The sequence below is a fragment of the Castor canadensis genome, chromosome X, assembly GCF_047511655.1.
Source record: "Castor canadensis chromosome X, mCasCan1.hap1v2, whole genome shotgun sequence".
Taxonomy (NCBI): Eukaryota; Metazoa; Chordata; class Mammalia; order Rodentia; family Castoridae; genus Castor; species Castor canadensis.
In genome coordinates this window covers 30437691-30461847 of record NC_133405.1, presented here as the reverse complement: position 1 = coordinate 30461847, position 24157 = coordinate 30437691, and the positions used below count along the sequence as shown (strand labels likewise).

At 36.6% G+C, this 24157-nt stretch overlaps 1 protein-coding gene across 11 annotated transcripts in view; it reads right to left on the bottom strand.

Moving 5' to 3' along the window:
* Positions 1-24157, bottom strand: part of LOC109686404 (teneurin-1) — an 835907-nt gene that overhangs the window by 113878 nt on the left and 697872 nt on the right. For all 11 annotated transcript variants that reach the window (XM_074064014.1, XM_074064010.1, XM_074064012.1 and 8 more), the window contains 2 exons: positions 16456-16599; positions 9998-10247 (listed from right to left, as the gene is read on the bottom strand). In XM_074064014.1, coding sequence (XP_073920115.1) covers positions 9998-10247; positions 16456-16599 — 394 coding nt within the window. The remainder of the gene's footprint in view (positions 1-9997; positions 10248-16455; positions 16600-24157) is intronic.

The following is a 24157-nucleotide window of genomic DNA, read 5'->3' as shown; positions in this document are numbered from 1 at the left end:
AAAGAAGGACATTCCATACTAATAAAAGGGGAAATAGACCAAAAGGAAATAATAATCATCAATCTGTACGCACCCAATGTCAACGCACCCAATTTCATCAAACATACCCTGAAAGACCTAAAAGCATATATAAACGCCAACACAGTGGTTGTGGGAGACTTTAACACTCCATTATCATCAATAGATAGGTCATCCAAACAAAAACTCAATAAAGAAATCCAAGATCTAAAATATGCAATAGATCAAGTGGACCTAGTAGATGTCTACAGAACATTTCATCCAACCTCTACACAATATACATTCTTCTCAGCAGCCCATGGAACCTTCTCCAAAATAGATCATATCCTAGGGCACAAAGCAAGCCTCAGCAAATATAAGAAAATAGAAATAATACCATGCATACTATCTGACCACAATGCAGTAAAAGTAGAACTCAACAACAAAAGTAAAGACAAAAAACATGCAAACAGCTGGAAACTAAATAACTCATTACTTAATGAAGAATGGATCATCGATGAAATAAAAGAGGAAATTAAAAAGTTCCTAGAAGTCAATGAAAATGAAAACACAACCTACCAGAACCTATGGGACACAGCTAAGGCAGTCTTGAGAGGAAAGTTTATAGCCATGAGTGCATATATTAAAAAGATTGAAAGATCCCAAATCAATGACCTAATGATACATCTCAAACTCCTAGAAAAACAAGAACAAGCAAATCCCAAAACAAATAGAAGGAGAGAAATAATAAAAATAAGAGCTGAAATCAACGAAATAGAAACCAAAAAAACCATACAAAGAATTAATGAAACAAAAAGTTGGTTCTTTGAAAAAATAAACAAGATCGATAGACCCCTGGCAAACCTGACTAAAATGAGGAGAGAAAAAACCCAAATTAGTAGAATCAGGAATGCAAAAGGGGAGATAACAACAAACACCATGGAAGTCCAGGAAATCATCAGAGACTACTTTGAGAACCTATATTCAAATAAATTTGAAAATCTAAAAGAAATGGACAGATTTCTAGATACATATGATCATCCAAAACTGAACCAAGAGGAAATTAATCACCTGAATAGACCTATAACACAAAATGAAATTGAAGCAGCAATCAAGAGTCTCCCCAAAAAGAAAAGTCCAGGACCTGATGGATTCTCTGCTGAATTCTATCAGACCTTTAAAGAAGAACTGATACCAACCCTCCTTAAACTGTTCCATGAAATAGAAAGGGAAGGAAAACTGCCAAACACATTTTATGAAGCCACTATTACACTTATCCCCAAACCAGGCAAAGACACCTCCAAAAAGGAGAACTATAGGCCAATCTCCTTAATGAACATTGATGCAAAAATCCTCAACAAAATAATGGCAAATCGAATTCAGCAACACATCAAAAAGATTATTCACCACGACCAGGTAGGCTTCATCCCAGGGATGCAGGGGTGGTTCAACATACGAAAATCAATAAACGTAATAAACCACATTAACAGAAGCAAAGACAAAAACCACTTGATCATCTCAATAGATGCAGAAAAAGCCTTTGATAAGATCCAACATCATTTCATGATAAAAGCTCTAAGAAAACTAGGAATAGAAGGAAAGTTCCTCAACATTATAAAAGGTATATATGACAAACCTACAGCCAGCATTATACTTAACGGAGAAAAATTAAAACCATTCCCTCTAAAATCAGGAACCAGACAAGGATGCCCACTATCTCCACTCCTATTCAACATAGTACTGGAATTCCTAGCCAGAGCAATTAGGCAGACGACATGATCCTATACCTTAAAGACCCAAAAAACTCTACTCAGAAGCTTCTAGACATCATCAATAGCTATAGCAAGGTAGCAGGATATAAAATCAACATAGAAAAATCATTAGCATTTCTATACACTAACAATGAGCAAACGGAAAAAGAATGTATGAAAACAATTCCATTTACAATAGCCTCAAAAAAATCAAATACCTAGGTGTAAACCTAACAAAAGATGTGAAAGACCTCTACAAGGAAAACTATACACTTCTGAAGAAAGAGATTGAGGAAGACTATAGAAAGTGGAGAGATCTCCCATGCTCATGGATTGGTAGAATCAACATAGTAAAAATGTCTATACTCCCAAAACTAATCTACATGTTTAATGCAATTCCCATCAAAATTCCAATGACAATCATCAAAGAGATTGAAAAATCTACTGTTAAATTTATATGGAAACACAAGAGGCCACGAATAGCCAAGGCAATACTCAGTCAAAAGAACAATGCAGGAGGTATCACAATACCTGACTTCAAACTATATTACAAAGCAATAATAATAAAAACAGCATGGTACTGGCACAAAAACAGACATGAAGACCAGTGGAACAGAATAGAGGATCCAGATATGAAGCCACACAACTATGAGCAACTTATCTTTGACAAAGGAGCTAAAAATATACGATGGAGAAATAGCAGCCTCTTCAACAAAAACTGCTGGGAAAACTGGTTAGCAGTCTGCAAAAAACTGAAACTAGATCCATGTATATCACCCTATACCAAGATTAACTCAAAATGGATCAAGGATCTTAATATCAGACCCCAAACTCTTAAGTTGATACAAGAAAGAGTAGGAAATACTCTGGAGTTAGTAGGTATAGGTAAGAACTTTCTCAATGAAACCCCAGCAGCACAGCAACTAAGAGATAGCATAGATAAATGGGACCTCATAAAACTAAAAAGCTTCTGTTCATCAAAAGAAATGGTCTCTAAACTGAAGAGAACACCCACAGAGTGGGAGAAAATATTTGCCAACTATACATCAGACAAAGGACTGATAACCAGAATATACAGGGAACTTAAAAAACTAAATTCTCCCAAAACTAATGAACCAATAAAGAAATGGGCAGGTGAACTAAACAGAACTTTCTCAAAAGAAGAAATTCAAATGGCCAGAAAACACATGAAAAAATGCTCACCATCTCTAGCAATAAAGGAAATGCAAATTAAAACCACACTAAGATTCCACCTCACCCCTGTTAGAATAGCCATCATCAGCAACACCACCAACAACAGGTGTTGGCGAGGATGCGGGGAAAAAGGAACCCTCTTACACTGTTGGTGGGAATGTAGACTAGTACAACCACTCTGGAAAAAAATTTGGAGGCTTCTTAAAAAGCTGGACATCGATCAACCATTTGATCCAGCAATACCACTCTTGGGGATATACCCAAAAGACTGTTACTCCAGAGGCACCTGCACATCCAGGTTTATTCCGGCACTATTCACAATAGCCAAGTTATGGAAACAGCCAAGATGCCCCACCACTGACGAATGGATTAAGAAAATGTGGTATCTATACACAATGGAATTTTATGCAGCCATGAAGAAGAACGAAATGTTATCATTCGCTGGTAAATGGATGGAATTGGAGAACATCATTCTGAGTGAGGTTAGCCTGGCCCAAAAGACCAAAAATCGTATGTTCTCCCTCATATGTGGACATTAGATCAAGGGCAAACACAAGGGGATTGGACTATGAGCACATGATAAAAGCGAGAGCACACAAGGAAGGGGTGAGGATAGGTAAGACACCTAAAAAACTAGCTAGCATTTGTTGCCCTTAATGCAGAGAAACTAAAGCAGATACCTTAAAGCAACTGAGGCCAATAGGAAAAGGGGACCAGGAACTAGAGAAAAGGTTAGATCAAAAAGAATTAACCTAGAAGGTAACAGCCACGCACAGGAAATCAATGTGAGTCAATGCCCTGTATAGCTATCCTTATCTCAACCAGCAAAACCCCTTGTTCCTTCCTATTATTGCTTATACTCTCTCTACAACAAAATTAGAGATAAGGGCAAAATACTTTCTGCTGGGTATTGAGGGGGGGGAGTGGGAGGGGGTGGAGTGGGTGGTAAGGGAGGGGGTGGGGGCAGGGGGGAGAAATGAACCAAGCCTTGTATGCACATATGAATAAAAAAAAAATAAAAAATAAAAAGAATTAACCTAGAAGGTAACACCCACAAAAAAAAAAAAAAAAAAAAAAAGAAGAAATCCTTCAAGTAATCACTGAGAATTTCATGGAGATGTTACTAGACATGGTCAACCAAAATATGTAAGAGGCATTCAAGAAATTCCAACACAACAAAAATAAAGAATATGAGAAGACACAAAAACAAATAAATAATTCATAGGAGCCCTAAATAAACACCAAGTGAAACAGAGAACACTATAAATAGGGAGATAAATTAATTAAAGATGAAAATTGACAATATTAAAGAGGAAGTGATCCATGATATGGAAAACCTCAGAAAACAGAATGAAAGAGAAATACAAAACACAATGGAAGGCCACTCCAGCAGATGAAAACAAGTGGAAGACAGAATCTCAGAACTTAAAGATGAAAAGGAAATTAAAGAAAAAACTGAAGAGCTATTAGTCAAACAACTCAAGACCTGTGAAAGGAATATCAACCTAAATGCACGCAACATAAAGGCCGCAATTTCATCAAACATACTCTTGAAGGACCTAAAAACATATATAGATTCCAACACAGTGGTAGTGGAGACTTTAATATCCCCCCATCACCAATGGATAGGTCATCCAAACAAAAAATCAATAAAGAGATTCTCGAACTAAATCACACCATAGATCAAATGGACCTAGCTGATGTCTATAAAATATTTCATCCAACTTCTGCACAATATACATTCTTCTCAGCAGCCCATGAAACCTTCTCCAAAATTGATCATATCTTAGGGCACAAAGCAAGCCTCAGAAAACATAAGAAAGTAGAAATAATCCCATGCATTCGGTCTGATCACAATGCATTAAAACTAGAACTCAACAATAAATACAACAGTAGAAAACATGCAAATGATTGGAAGCTGAACAACACATTGCTCAATGATCAATGGGTCATTGATGAAAGAAAAGAGGAAATTAAAAGGTTCCTGAAAGTTAATGAAAATGAAAACACAACCTACAGGAACCTATCAGACACAGCAAAGGCAGTCCTGAGAGGAAAGTTTATAGCCATGAGTGCATATATTAAAAGGACAGACAGCACTCAAATCAGTGACCTAATGCTACATCTCAAACTCCTAGAAAAACAAGAACAAGCAAATCCCAAAACAAGCAGAAGGAGAGAAATAATAAAAAATAAGAGCTGAAATTAATGAAATAGAATCAAAACAAGCCATACAAAGAATCAATGAAACAAAAAGCTGGTTCTTTGAAAAAATAAATAAGAATGACAGAACCCTGGCAAACCTGGCTATAATGAGGATAGAAAAAACTCAAATCAGTAAAATCAGAAATGCAAAAAGAGAGATAACAAAAAACACCACAGAAATCCAGGAAACCATCAGAGATACTATATTCAAATAAATTTGAAAACCTTGAAGAAATGGACAAATTTCTAGATATTTATGACCATCCAAAATTGATCAAGGAGGATATTAGTCACCTGAATAGATCTATAACACAAATGAAATTGAAGCAGCAATAAAGAGTCTCCCAAAAAAGAAAAGTCCAGGACCTGATGTATTCTCTGCTGAATTCTATAAGACCTTTAAAGCAGAACTAATACCAAGCCTCCTTAAACTTTTCCATGAAATAGAAAGAGAAGGAACACTGCCTAACTCATTTTATGAAGCCAGTATTACACTCATCCCAAAACCAGACAAAGACACCTCCAAAAAGGAGAACTATAGGCCAATATCCTTAATGAACATTGGCGCAAAAATCCTCAATAAAATAATGGCAAACTGAATCCAACAACACATCAGAAAGATCGTTCACCACGACCAAGTCAGCTTCATCCCAGGAATGCAGGGGTGGTTCAACGTACTCAGATCAATAAAGGTAATACAGCACATTAATGGAAGCAAAGAAAAAACCACTTGATCATCACGATACATGCAGAAAAAGCCTTTGATATGATTCTACACCACTTCATGATAAAAGCTCTAAGAAAATTAGGAACAGAAGGAAAGTACCTCAACACTGTAAAGACTATATATGACAAACCTATAGCCAACATCATACTTAATAGAGAAAAACTGAAACCATTTCTGCTAAAATCAGGAAGAATACAAGGGTACCAACTATCCCCACTCTTATTCAACATAGTAATGGAATTCCTAGCCAGAGCAATTAGGCAAGAAGAAGAAATGAAAGGAATACAAATAGGTAAAGAAACTGTCAAAGTATCCCTATTTGCATATGACATGATCTTATATCTTAAAGACCCATAAAACTCTACCTAAAAGCTCCTAGACACCATAAATAGGTACAGCAAGGTTGCAGGATACAAAATCAACTTACAAACATCATTAGCTTTACTATACACCAATAACAAACAAACAGAAAGAATATATGGAAATAATTCCATTTAAAATATCCTCAAAAAAAATCAAATACCTAGGAGTAAACATAACAAAGGATGTGAATGACCTCTACAAGGAGAATTACAAACCCCTGAAGAAAGAGATCAAGGAAGACTACAGAAAGTGGAAAGATCTCCCGTGCTCACGGATTGGTAGAGTCAACATAGTAAAAATGGCTATACTACCAAAAGGAATCTACATGCTTAATGCAATTCCCATCAAAATCCCAATGACATTCATCACAGAGATTGAAAAATCTACCCTAAAGTTCATTTGAAAACACAAAAAACCACGAATAGCCAAACCAATACTCAGCAAAGGAGCAATGATGGAGGTATCACAATACCTGACTTCAAACTATATTACAAAGCAATAGCAATAAAAACAGCATGGTACTGGCACAAAAACAGACATGAAGACCAGTGGAACAGAATAGAGGACCTGGATATGAATCCACACAACTATGCCCACCTCATTTTTGACTTAGGTGCTAAAAATATATGATGCAGAAAAGACAGCCTCTTCAACAAATGTTGCTGGGAAAAGTGATTATCCGTCTTCAAAAAACTGAAACCAGATCCATGTTTATCACCCTGTACTATTATCAACTCAAAATGGATCAAGGACCTTTAACATCAGACCTGCAACTCTGAAATTAGTAAAGGAAAGAGCAGGGAATACTTTGGAAGTAATAGGTATAGGCAAGGACTTCCTCAATAGAACCCAAGCAGATCAGCAACTAAGAGAAAGGATGGACAAATGGGACTTCATAAAATTAAAAAGCTTCTACACAATGAAAGAAATGGTCCCTAAAATGAAGAGACCACCTACAGAGTGGGAGAAAATGTTTGTCAGCTGTACATCAAAGGACTGATAACCAGAATATACAGGGAACTTAAAAAAACTAAACTCTCCCAAAAATCAATGAACCAATAAAAAATGGGCAACTGAACTAAACAGAACTTTCTCAAAAGAAAAAATTCAAATGGCCAAAAAGCACATGCAAAAATACTCAACATCTCTAGCCATAAAGGAAATGCAAATCAAAACCACACTAAGATTCCACCTCACCCCTGTTAGAATAGCAATCATCAAAAACACCACCAGGTGTTGGCGTGGATGTGGGGAAAAAGGAACTCTCGTACACTGCTGGTGGGAATGCAAGCTAGTACGACCACTCTGGAAAACCATATGGAGGCTTCTTAAAAATCTAAACATAGATCTGCCATATGATCCAGCAATCCCACTCCTGAGGATATACCCAATGTAATGTGACTCAAAGGAATATTATTCCAGAGGCACCTGCACACCCATGTTTATTGCAGAGCTATTCACAATAGTGAAGTTATGGAAACAGTCAACATGCCTCTCTACTGACAAATGGATGAAGAAAATGTGGTATTCATATACAATAGAATTTTATTCAGCCATGAAGAAGAATGAAATCTTATCATTCTCAAGTAAATGGATGGAACTGGAGAACATCATTCTGAGTGAGGTTAGCCAGGCTCAGAAGGCCAAAAATCGTATGTTCTCCCTCATATGCAGACTTTATATCTAGGGCAAATACAGTAATGTTGTTGAATGAGTCACACGCTAAGGGGAGAGCACATACGGGAGGTATGGGGATAGGTAGGAAACCCAAAACATGAAAGTGTTTGATGTCCCCACTGCAGAGGAGCTAATATAGAAACCTTAAAGCAACATAGTTCAATATTGGAACAGGATCAGGAACTAGTGAAAAGATCAGGTACAGATGAATCAATTTGGGTTGTAACACACTTGTACATGGAAGCAATGCTAGGAATCTCTCTGTACAGCTATCCATATCTCAACTAGCAAAAATGCTTTGTCTTTCTTATTATTGCTTATGTCTTCTCTTCAACAAAATTGGAGAAAAGGGCAGAACAGGTTTTGCCTGGAAGCGAGTGGGGAGTGCGGGGGGAGAGAAAGCGGGTGGGAGGCAGGGCGGAGAAATGGCCCAAACAATGTATGCACATATGAATAAATGAATTAAAAAAAAGAAAAAAGAGAAGAAAAGAAAGTGGAAAAATACCCTACAGAATGAAATAAATTATGTGTAAGTTAAAAAAAAGAAACAATCTAAATAGAGCAAGGAAGTCTAAGGATAAATTAATAAATGAAAAAACATTCAACATCATTATTCATAAAGGAAATGGAAGTCAAAACAACATTGAGATTCCATGTCACCCCAGTCAGAATGGCTATCATCAAGGAGACAACAGCAATGCTGGAAATGTGTGTGGGGTAGGGTGGGGTGGGAGTAGCTCTAATATACTGTTGGTAGGAATGTAAATTAGTACAGCCATTATGGAAATCAGTATGGTGGTTTCTCAAGAAATAAAAAAATAGAACTACTGAATGATCTGGCTATGTCACTCCTCAGCATATACCTGAAAGAATGTAAGTCAACCTGTAATAGAGATACCTACACATCTATGTTTATAGCAGCACTATTCACAATAGCCAAGCTACGGAATCAATGGATAAATGGATAAAGAAAATGTGGTATACACCCACACATAAATACATATATTATATGGAGTACTATTTGGTCATAAAAAAGAATGGAATTATGTTGTTTGCCAGAAGATGTATGCAAGTAGAGACCATCATGTTAAGTGAAATAAGCCAGATTCAGAAAAACAAATATCTCATGTTTCCTCTATATGTGGAACCTAGATCTAGTAAAAAGAAAAGAAGAAAGAAAACATGAACATAAATGGAAGAACCAGCAGAAACCAGCAGGAGGGGAGAGGAGGAAAAGAAAGGATGGTGAACGGTGAATATGATCAAAGTACATTATATGCTTGTATTAAAATAGACCAATGAAAATTATTAAAATTATAACAAAAAGGGGGATAAGGATAAGAGGGTAATAGAGTGAATGAAAATTATCAAAGTATATTATGTACATATGCAGACATATTGAACCCACTTTGCACAAGTAATGTAGGGCAAGTTAAAAATGATGAAGAAGGGTTCAATGACCATGATGGCTTTGTAAAGTTGGTGGTAAAGGCAGCAAACATGCCATATAGGAACCCAATGACAACTCATCCAATAATAAAATAAAAAATACAAAAGAATGTCTAAAGATCAATGCTTTAGTCACCATGGAGTTGAGCTTTTAAAAGTAAAGAACTAGTCCTTCCTTTCTTACCATGCCGTGAAAAAACAGACTTTCATTTTCTTCATTATGAAATGACCACTTCAAAAGGTTGGACATGGTTCTGGCAATACCTCTATCTGTTATAATTGAGTAGACAGTATTTATTAATGTTCATAGTCATCAACAGTATGTTAGTGACTTACCTGAGTAAAATTTGGAAGTATTGAGATCCATGGTAGTGATAGCACTGAACACAAGGGAAGCCTCACATACAGGGATGTCAACACTTCCTGGTTCTCCAAAGAAGTGCTCAAAGTCCCCCTGAAGTAGGAGGAATGGGCATGTTGACCATTATTCCTATTTCTTCATCTTAACTTGGTGCTGCATTTCGGGCATATACATTTTCTGTTCCTTTTGGCAACACCTTGTGTCTTCATAATTATCTTATTCTTGTTTTTTCTTTATCTGCTTAGCAAACAGAGATTAGAAGAGACCTCTTACCTTAATTCCAAAATGCTTACGGAGTTTCCCGAGGGAAATATTCGCCTTACAAAATTGAAGTCACCAACATACACACTGCCATCAGGACCAGAAGCTAAGGCAACAGGAGCAAAGAGTTTGTTGTTGTGGGCTGGGCCATTGCAGTTGGTGCAGGCTACACTCCTTTGGTGTCCATTACCCATTATGGTTGATATGACTGGGGGCTGCTGGGAAATGAACATATTTTCCCCATTCCCTTTATGTATGATGCCTAGGCACAAGGAAAAAAAAGAGAATTAAAAAAAGAAATTGATATGCAGAAATCTCGGCAACTTTAAATTTCTCTCTCAAGTTCAGCACAGGAAGGAGCTTTGGCCTGATAGTGAAACACACTGCCATTAGATTTGTTTAGCCATATAATTACAACAAATAGTAGTATAACATTTTGCCTCAGTTTGTCTATCTGTGAAGTAGGGAAATACAACTAGTCCCTTTAATACTGATTGCATATACTAATTTTTAATGATCTCCTGTTCACTCTGGGCTTTCTGAATCTTCTGTGGCTAATTTTTCATCGCTGGCTAGTTCTTTCCTAATTCCTAGCACACACCTGTGTGATTTCAAATTACCCTCACTACACAATTGGTCCTAGAAAAGAGAATATGAGTCAATTTTTAATACTAACTCTAGCAAAACACAATCAGGAAGGTAATCTACTTTTATGAAAAGGAAATCCTACTGCTAGAGTGCACTTCAAAGATATATGAAAGGGACTTGAATTTCCCACTCCTTTGGACCATATCTCACTATCAGCAGTGCAGGAAATAGAGATCCATACTATGGAAATGCTTCGCACTCATTTTGTTTGGGTAATTTTATCCATACCCACAACTTTAACTCCCATCTCTATATGCTAAAACTTTCTCCTGTACAGAGATTTCACCTGCATATAATTTCCTACTTGGCCTCTTTACTTGGATGCCCCACAGGTACCTCAAACTCAAAAAGTTTGAAACTGAGCTCATTATTTTTCTGCACCCTTTACCAAACTCTTATCTTCCTCCTGTGTTTTGTACTCATCCCATGAGTAGTATCTCCACCATGTAGTTACCTAAATTGGAAATCTGATCATCACCATGACCCTTCTTTTCCTCTCATTCTTTAAACCTAATTAATTTCTAATTCCCATTGTACCTATCCCCTAAAACATATTGAAACCAAGTTTTTCTTTGCCATTCATATTACTACAGATTTAGTTTAGTTTTTCTTACCTTCTTGATCTCCTGATCTCCATGTATACCTATCTCCAAACCATTGTCTACACCCCTGCCACAGAGATTATTTCAGTTGGTGGCTTAAAACCAGTCAACAACTCCATATCCCTTATAGGTTAATGAGCACATTCCTTTTTAGTAAGGCATACAAAGTCTTTCATGATTTCTTCCTTATTTTTTTGGTCTCCTGTATCATCACACTCTTATTTGTATCCTGATATCCAGCCATAGCAAACTATTATAGGTACTTCACATACTTCCATTTCTTTCTGTTTTTGTACATGTTATTCTATCTCTTATGAATGTCCTCATCTTGTCTGCTTGGGGAAATTTTATCTATCCTTCAAAGCTCAGCTCAAATCTTCCCCAAGGCTCCAATCAGGCAGTTAGTCACTCCCTTCTCTGTTAGCCCATCGTTTGTTTTTCATAGCTCTATTATAACACTTACCACATTGTATGATACAGTTTTCATTACTTCTCTATCTTCCCCATTAGAACATGAATGAGCTCCTTGAAGACAGACCCTCTGTCTTACTCCTTTTTGTATTTTAGTGCCAATCCCTGTGGCCAAGTCATTATAACTGCTCAGTAAATGTTGAAAATAGGCTTTGAGTTTCTTGTAGTTTCCTTGTCCAAATCCCAATGATTTTGCAAACCCGCTGAGCCTGGGCAGAAAATCCAAGGAACAAGTGCTGCTGTGCTAAATAGCTCAAGTCAGTCCAGAATGAGCCAGGGCAGGTAAAACATCCATGTTGTAGAAGGCATATCATTGTGTCAGTGTGAAGTAACTGACAGCAAATGAACAAATGCAGTTACACTGCATGGCCTTATTTTTTTCTCCCTAGCCCCTTGCTACTTATCTCCTCAAACTGCCTGCACCTCTCCCTAAAAATTTCCTGAAATGTCTTCCTCAGTTTCTTACAACTTTTGGTCCTACTTCCCTGCAATAGAAGCTATTAATCACTCTGAGATAGGAGCATTGCTGCCAAAAATAAGTGAGAGGGTAAAACACACGTACAATGTCACCAATATACACTTGGAAGGAGCCTTCCAGGAAACAAAAATCCCACCCATCATATGGTATTTGAATTTAAAATTTGAATGTTCTTATTTTCTCTCCCTGGGTGATTCTGGCTACTTTTCAAATATATCTTTTGCAAGAGCAGCTGTAAATTTATACTCCAACAAACTGGTGTTTTATTACAGAACTATGAGATACTTGAGGATCATGGCTTTATTATTTTATTAATAACTTTATTAGCTTATAAGGAAAATTCTTAATATTTGGAATAGTTAATTAAGTAAGATTAATAGAAATAAATTTTATTTCCCAAAAAACAATTATGTTACATTGTGATCAATACCACAATTTGAATGAATCATGAAGTAGATGAGAATTGGAATGACAGTTGCACAACATCATTGAAAAGAAATCTGATGAATGAATATCCTACCAACAAGACTATGATATGTTCTTTAATAAATGAGGAAATCATTGTTTAGCATGTCAGTATTTCAGCAATGCACTATAGGGTATGCTATTCAAAAATCTTTACAATTATTGGCTTGGAAATACCAGATTTGCTATTAACATCTATTTTCACAGGTAGATCTCCATTTTTTTATATCACTATAATGGTATAGTTAACAATTACCCTCAAAATGACGTGTTATTACCAGCCTCCTGGCAATTTAAAAACTAAAGATGGCTATTCTAAACCATTCTTCTAAACCTGCAATTCTAAAACTCCCCTTTTCGATTAGAAAGCTCAGTACTCCATCAAAAAAGAATGATTAAAGGAAATAAAACATAAGGCAATGTACTTTTGATTACATCTCAACAATTGATGTCTTGCTTTCATGCAAGGTACTAAAATGCCCATGTACTGAAATTACCATTTCTGTTTAAATCTGAAGCAATCAAAATAAAAATGGGTAAACTCTTTTTGCATTGCCCTGGAAAAATAGATCATTTTGAAGGGTGTTTTTGTTGTTTCAAGAATCTGTTTAACCTCCCATTACACAGAACCCGGCCATACCATCTAGCAACAATGATTTAACACCATTTCTTTTGCAAAATGTTGCTCTGAAAATATTTTGTTTATGTTTGGGGAAATCTTGATCACTTACTGCTGCCTCCCTTCGAGTTTATTCTGCTACACATGCTCATTTTGAAAATGGAATCAAATGATCCTATAACAACACACATTATTTATATGAAGGCCACCTTCCTGCTAAGGATTGGGTGTCTTGTCTATAGTTAATGATGAAACCCTACTGAATGTTGCTTGCTGGATATTTTTTCCCTGAAGTTTTCCTTTTTCTCTGCCAGAAAGCTAAGTGTGTGTTGTAATAAGGTAAGCACACTTTAAACACACTACTCATACCCTCCTGCTACCTTGCTCAAAATTTCTTTTGAAGCTTATGAATAAGTTTGAAATAAAATTCCCTTGGAAGCCAGTGGGTGGTGCTTTATGCTGATTTCAAAGACGAAACCATTTTTTAGACTTATGAACAACAAGGGACACAATACATATTTCTCTTACTACTTGACTGAGAGGACATAAACACAAACTGGGAGATATGCCAGTGTGATCAATGAGAATTTACTTCCTTTCCCAGTAAAACCATTTGTTGACAAACTACTATCCTATCATGCAGGCTAACCTAAAGGAAATTCTTTATTCACTTTAGATAGATGACTATGCCCAATTAGTTCCCTGAATTATATTTTCTAATAATTTTAAACACTCAACTGGTAGAAAACAACATGGGATAAGTTTGATAAAAAGGTATACTGAGCTCTCTAATAGAGAATTTATGGTGAATTTTTTTTATAATTTGAAAGAACTAAGTTTTCTTAAAAAACAATGAATATGTACTCTCTACAATCACTAAGAAGATGTATTTTGAGGGGATGGTGGTGAAAAACACAAGTTCCTAGTGTCTTTTTTTAATCTCAGTGAAAGTAGTAGGGACCATCTATATGTATATCAAGCATAATATTTGGAAACAACTCTCCACAACCAACAGTTAATTGTCAGGTAAATATAATTGCTGCAACTAAAATGACAAATGGTCTGAAAACACTGCTACTGGAAACTACCCACTGCATAATGATTTTAGATCCAAAGAAAAACCGAAGAATAGAATGACAGCAAACATCCAATTTAATTATAGGTGTCTTTTTAACCAGTGAGAAGAGACTGGCAGAAGACAGATTCTTGTTTTTAATCTACTATCCATCTTAGATCAAAAAGGCAGGGTGCCTAAAGAGTTAGACTTTTTCCCAAGAGATGTGGAGTGGGGGAATTTGGAAAGACTGCTTTTGCCTTAATCAGCCAGAAAAGACTGTCTGACCTGAGGGGGAAAGAGCACTGCTTTCTAAATTGGTGTTCCCAAAGCTGCTCCCTCACACTTATCATTTCTACTTCTAATACTGCCTTTGTGGGTGGGATTCAAACTTCACAAATGTCCCTAGAGAGGTATTTGTGTCCAAGGCCAGGCTGCAAGGCAATGGCAGAGCTAGCTTCAGATCTATTTCCTGGCAAGAATGACCAGTTCTTGGTTTGAAACAGTGTCTCTACAAATCAGATGATAAAATGAACAAATGTTCCTTTAAAAAATATCTAAAGTGAAGCTCTATTCTCAGAATAAAATAATCAGAAAGGTAGAGACAAAAAGCAGATTTAGTGGGGCTGTGGGTAAGCACAAGAGATCTTTGTGGTATGATAAAACTATTCTAAAACCAGGATTTGGTGATGATAGCACAACTATACATTTACTAAAAACTTATCAAAGTATATGCAGAAAATTGGTGTATTTTATGCTATATAGTTGTACTTTCATAAAGCTGTTAAAAAATCTCAGAAGTAATTTGGGACCTACTACCTTAAAATTTATTATGGGTGAATTGGTGCAGGGAACACATTTATTGAAATCTAGCCAATTTTCTGAATGCTTTCCTCTTTTCTAATGTCTGTGTGGATCAAATGATAAGAACATACAGATTGGGAACACACAGCTGGGGGGGCTGGCTCCATTGAGGTCATTTCCCACTTTGTATTTAATGTCAATGACAGGCATTTGAAACAGAGAATCTATATACACCAATAAAAGTGAGTAGAAAAGAAACTGCTGCTTAAAATGTCAAACTCTTTCAAATCAAACCAAAAAAACTAATAATTTAGTGAGTGGCATCTGCCCTTTTGTTTGTACTTTTAAAATTGTGGCTCTTCTGACAACAGAACTAAAAAAAAAATCTTGACATTTTATATCTGTGCTTGAATCTTTGCTGTTAAAAAAAGCAATTTTAAATGGAATTTACAATTTTTCTTGAAGGGGGGAAAATGTACAATAGGGGCATATAACCAATGGACTTATTCACTTTCAGCAGCCCAAATTGGGACTATGGTAGTTGGTCTCATTCTGTGGTTGAAGCCAACCTGTTTGGCTTTGCCAATCAAAATATCCCAGCCTGTGAGGTTGGTTGGCATTGCTGATTTAACTATGGGCAAATGAAGTGAGAAAACAGACATGATTATAAAATGGATCTCTTAGCCTTACAAGATAACTATGCCTTAGCCAGCTTATCCATAAAGGTAGAATAGATACAAGGATGACTACATGGAAGAGTGTAGTTACCTTTATATACTCATTCTCATTTTGTGGAAAAGTAACCCAACGTACACATTCTCGCTAAGCTTGCTCAGAATCTGCCTCTTTAGACAAAAAAGGAATATGATTCCATAGTGAAAAGTTGCCTGTAGATTATCATTGGAAAGCTGAATGGAAACACCAATGACTGGTTTCCTAGTAGGATGCAAAAGGAGGTGGAGGAATTGGCTGAAGCAGTTATAACAAAGAAAAACCAGTCCATTCGGGAGAAGCAGAGGCTCAAGGGCCACATGTGGTTCCTTCTCCTGATTTATTTAACATTTTAATTATAAACTAGGTGGAAATGACAGCAGGAAAAGTGGTCCAAATAAGGGAGAGGTTGAAGACAAGAGTGTTCTGGATGTTATATACTAACACTAATTCCAAATCAAATTATAGTACTGGAAAGGAAATGTACTAACTTGGTCATCTCCCATTGGTATTCTTACAGGTGATTTTTCTTTTGTACTTTTCCAAATTTTCTGTAATGAATATGTACTAAATAATTTTAGGAAAACAGAGTTAATACAAAATTTAAAAGCTGCTTACCACTTTGAGGATTCAAAATGTGATGCTTATTCAAGGACCAGCCTCCTAAGTTAGAAGCATCCATCTCAAAACCTTGTAAAATGACAGTCCTTTGCTCCCAGAGAATAAAGTCTGGGCACATCTCATATTCATATCCCACAGACACTGTAAATAAAGATTTAACAGCGTGTTAGAAAATTGTAAAATATTTGCTCCACATTTACACAGGTTGATAACTCTTGTGCATATTGTATTTTCTACTGAATTTTGATTTGGGTTGAAATTTGATGGCGAATGCCTTCCACCTGATATAATATAGCATTGCACCTAAAATGGCACTGGTTACCCAAAAGCTATTGGTCAGTGCATATTGGATAGATATATGGATGAGTGAATGAATGTATGCTGTTAGATAGCTACATATATTTATTGACATTAAGCTTTATTCTGAGCTTTCGGATTGGAAGTTGTGTTGTAAAACTGAAGAGAGAACCCCTCTGCAAGATTAAGCTGAAGTAGTATAATTTCTCTCTGTACCTTTGTAGGAGGATTTCAGGAAAGGCTTTTTTAAAAAATGTTTTAGAGTTCAAAAATGCACTGAAGAAACTGACTTTGGAGTATTGGGCTACATAGAACAACTGACTACACATGAAACTAACAAAAATTTATTTGCCCTATTCATATTTTTTGTGTGCTAACTGGCCTTTAGTTTGCCAAGAGGGCTGAGTTTTCTTAGAGTGCTGCAAGTGTAAATTCTACTTTGTACACATTATGTTTTGGTTTCTGCATTTAGCTAACCAATGGGACATCACGCAGCATTTGGCTTCAGTTCTTATGGAGCACAGATGTTGTACATTAAACTTGGAACCCTGGTATGCCATTAAAAATGGGAAGTACAGAATGGGGTATCTTGGATGTCTCTGCTCTATGAAATATGTATAGCCTGAGTAAACCAAGCCTTACTCATTTTCCCAGTTGGTAAATCTGCTTACCTGTTGGAACCCCAAATTTCTGATTTCCGAATTTAAAACGCTTTCTATTCTCATAATGTTATAAAACTGAGAGTACTGCCTTATACTGTATATCCCAAAGCTGCTTCCCCATTCCTGGCATCTTAAAATGACTCCAGTTGGTCTGTAGTCTGACACTACTTTGGAGTACCTGCCTCTACCAGATCTTTCGATGCCCTGGGAGAACTCAGTCTTTCCTTTGTTGTTCAGTACAAAATTTGTAATGAAAATAGTTGCATAAGAAATGTTTGAAAGAAGTAGTCCAAAAATGAAAAATGAAAGCAGACTAGTTTTAGTTATTGGCATTAGGTGAAGGGAAAAATGTTAATTTTAGTCAAACTGGTTTGTGTGTGCATGTGTGTGTGAAAATACATGCACAGATAAGCCAAAAATTTCTTTTGATTGTGAATACACAACTCTCTAACTTTGTAGATCATTTGTGGTCAATTTTAAGATATCAGGTTGCCTTCTCTTTGTCCTCCAGTACACCGAAGGCTATAGTAGAAATAAGGGTGGTTTTTATGGGTGTGCCCATGCTTAGAAAGGCCCTTCACTGGTTATAATGCTCTGCGGTCACCATATTTAAACGCTTAATGCTTTTTAGATAAGACATTCTGTATTTTCATTTTCATTTCACAGGACCTTGCAATTTATGTAGCCATTCCTAATAGAAGTACACTTCTTCATCGGTTGGTGAAGACTCATGGAAAGCAAACTTTTTTTTTGCAGTACTGGGGTTTGCACTCGGGGCCTCACACTTGCTAGGCGGGTATACTATTGCTTGAGCCACTACAATAGCCCCAATATTAATATTAGCCTCAACCACACATATTAGCAAGGGAGATTGGTAGGGAGGGGAGAAGTCTGGTCATAAAATGGGAATAATTTCTGAATGGAAATTATTTGGGATAAACTGTACAATGCTTTTCTCCATTAAGGTAGGTGGCAATAGGACATCAGAGATGAAAGGAATTCAAAAGGTAGGTTAGTTTAAATCACACTCCTGGCACCAATCAATGGTATATACAATCTCCCTGATATCTCACCATTGTCCCTCTTTTTGCTAAAACAGCTCAAAAGAGTTGGTAAACCAAGAGACACAGGCAAATTATTCTTCATTTCCAGGAGTAGTTCTCTTCGTTGGTACCAAAGTGGGGAGAGGGTGACTAGAATTGGTCCTTTCTGAGACATTTTGAGTCAGGTAGAATTTTATCATGAATCTTGTAAAAGTTATAGCTATTCTTCCTAGAAAGGTGCAAATATACAAAAAATTTTGTCTGGGGGGGGCGTTCAATGATCTCCTAAAATCCAAATAAAAATCTGAGATTAAACATCCCTGTATTAGATAATTGTTTTCATCCTACTTTAGCATGATTCTATGATTCTAACTGTGTTCTTTTCAGATCACATTTACTAAATTCAACTTGAGGACGAAACCCACAAGCCAGATAGAGCACTGTATCCCATGTTGGAAAAAATCAGGTGGTTAGATAGCACATTAAATGCCATGTTGGTATATAGAATAACATGGTTTCTGCTTCTCTTGCCAACATTTAAAAGTCTTGATTAATAAATAATCACAACAACAATAACTACAAGTTCCCTTAAAGCCATCATCTCCTTCCCCACAATATTCCTGGCAATTGCTGGGTCTGCCTTCTGTACAGTGTAAGCTTGGTGAGCTCTCCTAGAATCCCTTCTCCGGAAGGTGACTGTGCACTTTTGCAAATAAGTAGTGTGCCCTGGTGACCTATGATGGTGGTTTGGAGGCTGCTTTTTCCCTCTCAGTAACAGTTAAAGATCATCTCAGCTCTGCAGCAGGAAATGCTTACATAAAGCATCAATTAAGAGTTCTCAATGTAATGGTAATGACACACACATACTCTTTTCACCTTCTCCTATCTGCTCTCTGAATTGCTCTCAAGTTCACAACAAAAAATTGCACTGGCTGCAAACCCCACAATTATATTACTTTTTTCCTCCCCAGTCACAACAAATAGCAACCAGGCAGCCACTTAATAAGTTTGCTCTAATTTTTATTAGATTTACTTTTTCCCAAGAAAGCTCTATGAGCTAATAAAGTTTTAATTTATACTTAAGACTTGTCCAAAATTCCAACTGACTTTAATGAGAATAGCTGAGTGTTGGGGTATTTTTGAATGTGGATCCTTGCTCAGAGTAACAAGGTAAGGTTTCTTTCTGACAGCAGCCCACTTTGACATGATCCTGGAACTTGCAATAGGCTTCTGAGAAGGCCCAGAAGTTTCACCCCATGGAGCTGAGCTGCTCTCCAAAAGCATAGGAACTGGCAAATACAGTAGCAACCAATCCTAGACTTCCTCTCATGGAAGCAGACTGCAATGCACTAAATGCCTACTCTTTTTTGCATAATTGAAAATGTGCGAAAAGGGTTATATTGGATCTGGTGCTAAAAATGCTGAGCCTTGATATACTGTGACAGCTGAAACTCAGCTAAATGAGCAGAGTGGACCACTACCAAATCCCAGGTGCCTTGTTACATATCATGTCTGATCATCAATGCAACATAGTATAGGACATGGATTCAACCTCTGGCACTCTGGAACGGGGACTAGGAAAATTAGTGTAATAGGAAGGAAAATGATCATCAGTATTTTAAAAGGACTGTAGAATGTAGACTAGACTGACAGTGAGCAGGGATAGGTAAGTAACGGTCCTAGTCTATACTTCCCAGGGCCAGGCATATGGTCCCAAGCCAGTGTAGGAGTGCATATATATTGGGAAAGCAGTTGAGAGGGAGTTATTAATGTGGAAGAATACTTTTTTTGAGCTATGAGACCAACTTCTTTGTAACACCCTTAATTCCATCTGCATTTCCATCTTCTGGTATTCTCTCTCTTACCTCCACACAGAAATATGGAATGTTCTTTAATCAAGAGTCACTGATTGTCAAGATACTTGGTCTGCTGTTCGTAGGATACACCTCTGACTTTACTGTTATTCATCTTGCAAATATTATACCAGCTTATAAAGAAGACTGAAAGATTGCAGCTTGCTCTCCAAAAGCCATTTTACATAGGAGAAATAACTCTGAATACTCATTCTTCTTACCCAAGCAACAGTATATTTGTATAACATGGGGAATGTAAGAAGACTGAGGGCCACAGTGTCACTGACATCCATTTAATGACAATATCATTCATCTACAATGGCTGGAACAGATTGACTTTAAGTAGCCAAAGTGAAGATGTCATGCAATGAAGACGATATGTGAAATATGAAAAGATTAAGCAGGTGATTTTCAATAACTTCAGGATAAGGCTTCAGAATTCATAAAGATTATATTTGGGAAAGCCATATATAATTAAAAATAGTCTGATAGTGTGAGAAACATATGTCACTTTCATGAACTCAAGGTATATTTAAAAATAATTTGAAGACTTTTAAAGGGTAACTAACAAATGAAACTTTTTTCTGTTTTTGGTGTTAGGGGGTTTGAACTCAGGGCCTTACACTTGCTAGGCATGCACTCTACTACTTAAGCTGTTCCACCAGTGTTCCAACCAGTGTTGGCTATTTTTGAGATAGGGTCTGGCAAACCATTTGTTTAGGCTGGCCTTAACCTGTGATCCTCCTGATCTCTGCCTCCCAAGTAACTAGGATTATAGGCATGAGCCACCAGTACCCAGCTATGAAAATCTTTTTCTTCAAAAGGAGTCACTAAATACAAAAATAAGTATTTCCTACTTTTTAAAATACTAGTTTAATGCAATAGCAGAAACAACAACAAAAAGCAAAAGACCTAAAAACCAAATGAAGGCCATGGCAACAATAAACCAAGATGAAGTAGATAAAATGTTATGGATTAAAAACAAGTGCCTGCTCTCAGAGTTCTAGCTTTTCCTGCTCTCTAGTGACTTATCATAGGATAGGATGACCTCAGAGGCTCCTCAGTTTGACACATTGACCAGTGGTCTGAAATGCTTGTTTTCCTATTATTCCTAGCTTACTAAGAGTATCAACTTCAGGTGTTGAATTTTTATTAACTTATGGAGATATTCACATAGTTTTCTTCTTTAATCTATTGAGATAGTAAATTATAGCAGTAGATTTCCAAATGCTGAACCATCATTATGGTCCTAACTTAAACTTTCCTTGTTGTTATTTATTATCCTTTCAGTGAATCACTGGATTTGATTTGGCAATGTTTTACTTAGGATGTTTACCCTACCCATTCACAAAAATATGTGTTAAACAAAGTAGTAGCAAGAGTTAGGAGTTGAATGAATACAAAGTACAGGTGGGAGAAAAATAAAAAGCATCCAGTAGTGAGAGTAACTGTGTAACATTTGTGCCAAGAGGTCCTGTACAATGAAACCTAATGTTATAAGTTCTTTTTCTGGCTGCTTTGTTCAAATCTAGCTACATAAAAGTAATGTGGATGGCCCATGTGCCATAGAAAGTAGAATGATGTACTGAGCTTGTGTATACACATTTGCAATTGCATGTGTATCCATGTACTCCTCTTCCTGGGCAGACCCACCATCCCATTATACAAGCAAGGCTAAGGTGTATTGCCTTTGTCATTATTTGTTTGTTTGCTCAGTCACTAAAGAAATATGCAATATTTCATGTGTACCTCCTATTGACAGGCACTGTGAGGACCACTGGGGATGTGAATATGAAGAAAACAGAATAGGACAGTGTTCTCCCTGGTGGAATTTACATTGCAGTGAAAGAAGTAAACGTAAAAGAAAAAAAAAACTAACACACACATACATACATAAATTGTGCTAAATATTATAATGAGAAAATGTGGGATATTACAAGATTTATGTTGGATTGATGAGGCAAGGAGTAGCCTTGCCCCCTTGCCCTCTCAGTAGAGGAGGGGTTTGCCTTATGAACAAAAGAGTAATTCTTCATTTGTGGGAGAAAATTTCAACTCTCCCCCACTGGATGCCTGAAACCATGAATAGTACCAAACTCTCTATATACTGTCTTTTCTTATGTGCCCTGCAGGATTGCCACATAGTATCACAGTTAATCTGTCCTTTATGTTTTATGTCTTGGTGTCTCCTTTGTATAACTGATCTTGTGTTTTAGGGATGTTAGGTGAAAAAACCGCTTAATTGAACACAAGTACTGCAATATCATGATAGTTGATCTGATAACTGAGACACTACTAAGTGACTAATGGGCTGGTAGCATATACAGTATGAGTATGTTGGACAAGGGAATGATCCATATCCCAGGCAGAATACAGTGGAGCTGTGGGAGATTTTATAACACTACTCAGAATAGCATACAATTTAAAATTTATGAAGTATTCTTTTTAGAGGGTGATGGGAGTGAATACGATTGAGTAAAGTATTGCATATCACTACCGGGGAAAAGATCAAAATTCAAGATACAAAGAAGAGTACCTACTGAATGCATATTGCTTTCATACCATTGCACTGTCATTAAATTGAAAAATTTCAATTCGACCTCTCTTGAGTTGGGAATTGTCTGCTTAGAGAAGAGAATTTTAGGCAGAAAGAGCAGCTTGTGTGCAAGGCATTGATACTGCTATCTCTGTGAGATTTAAAGAGGGTCAGGGTAGTTACAGAGTCTCCTCTTCTCTAGTGCATCAAAAATAAGTGAAAAACAGTGGTCTTTCTTGTCCCCATCTAATTAAAAAAAAAACCAAAAGATTACTATCCTTTAGCAGTATTCTGGCATTTCCCTTTGAGTGAGAGATTAAGAAATAGATTCATCTTGAAAATGGGATAGCTATCTTTTGAAACAATGTGATAGATTAAAATGGATGCAATATTGTAATGGAAAGAGAGGTTCTGCTATTTAGTGACTCAGCATGTTGTTGTCTTGATGTAATTATTAAGAGTATTTCTTTTTACTCTCAAAACTATCTGGTCATCCAGTCATGAAGGACTATTTCTTACCTACACACCCATGCTTATTGCAGCATTATTCACAATAGCTAAGCTATGGAAACAGCCAAGATGCTCCACTACTGATGAATGGATTAAGAAAATGTAGTATTTATACACAATGGAATTTTACTCAGCCACAAAGAAGAATGAAATCTTGTCATTTGCAAGTAAATGGATGGAACTGGAGAACATCATCTTAAGTGAAATTAGCCAGGTTCAGAAAACCAAAGGTCACAAGTTTTCTGTCATATGTGGAATATTGAACCAATACAAATACAAGCAATATTATGAAAAACATGTCACACCAAGCAGAGGTCACTAACGGGAAAGGGAGGGTAAAAGAAGGAAGTTAAGAAGATGAATATGGTTGATGTACTTCCTAAACAAGAATGAATATAGAATTTTTAAACCTGTTGAAATCACCATAAGAAAGGACTATGTAGAAGGAGAAAAATAGAGGGGATGAACCAATTCGGGTTATAATACATATATACATGGAGATGTCACAATGAAACATCCTATATGGCTATCTTAAACAAACAAAATGCCATTAAAAAAAACCCCACAGAACAGGAAGGGAAAACTGATCCTGCTTGGAGGTTGGTACCAGTGGGAGGGGGGAGGATATAAGGAAATGGTGTGAGAGGGTGAATGTGTTGGAAATATTATGTACTCGTGTATGAAAATGGGAAAATGAGACCTGCTGAAACTATTCCAGGAATGGGAGGAGAGGGGGATAAAGGAGAATGATGGAATGGGTGAATTCAACTATGATATATCGTAAGAACTTTTATAAAT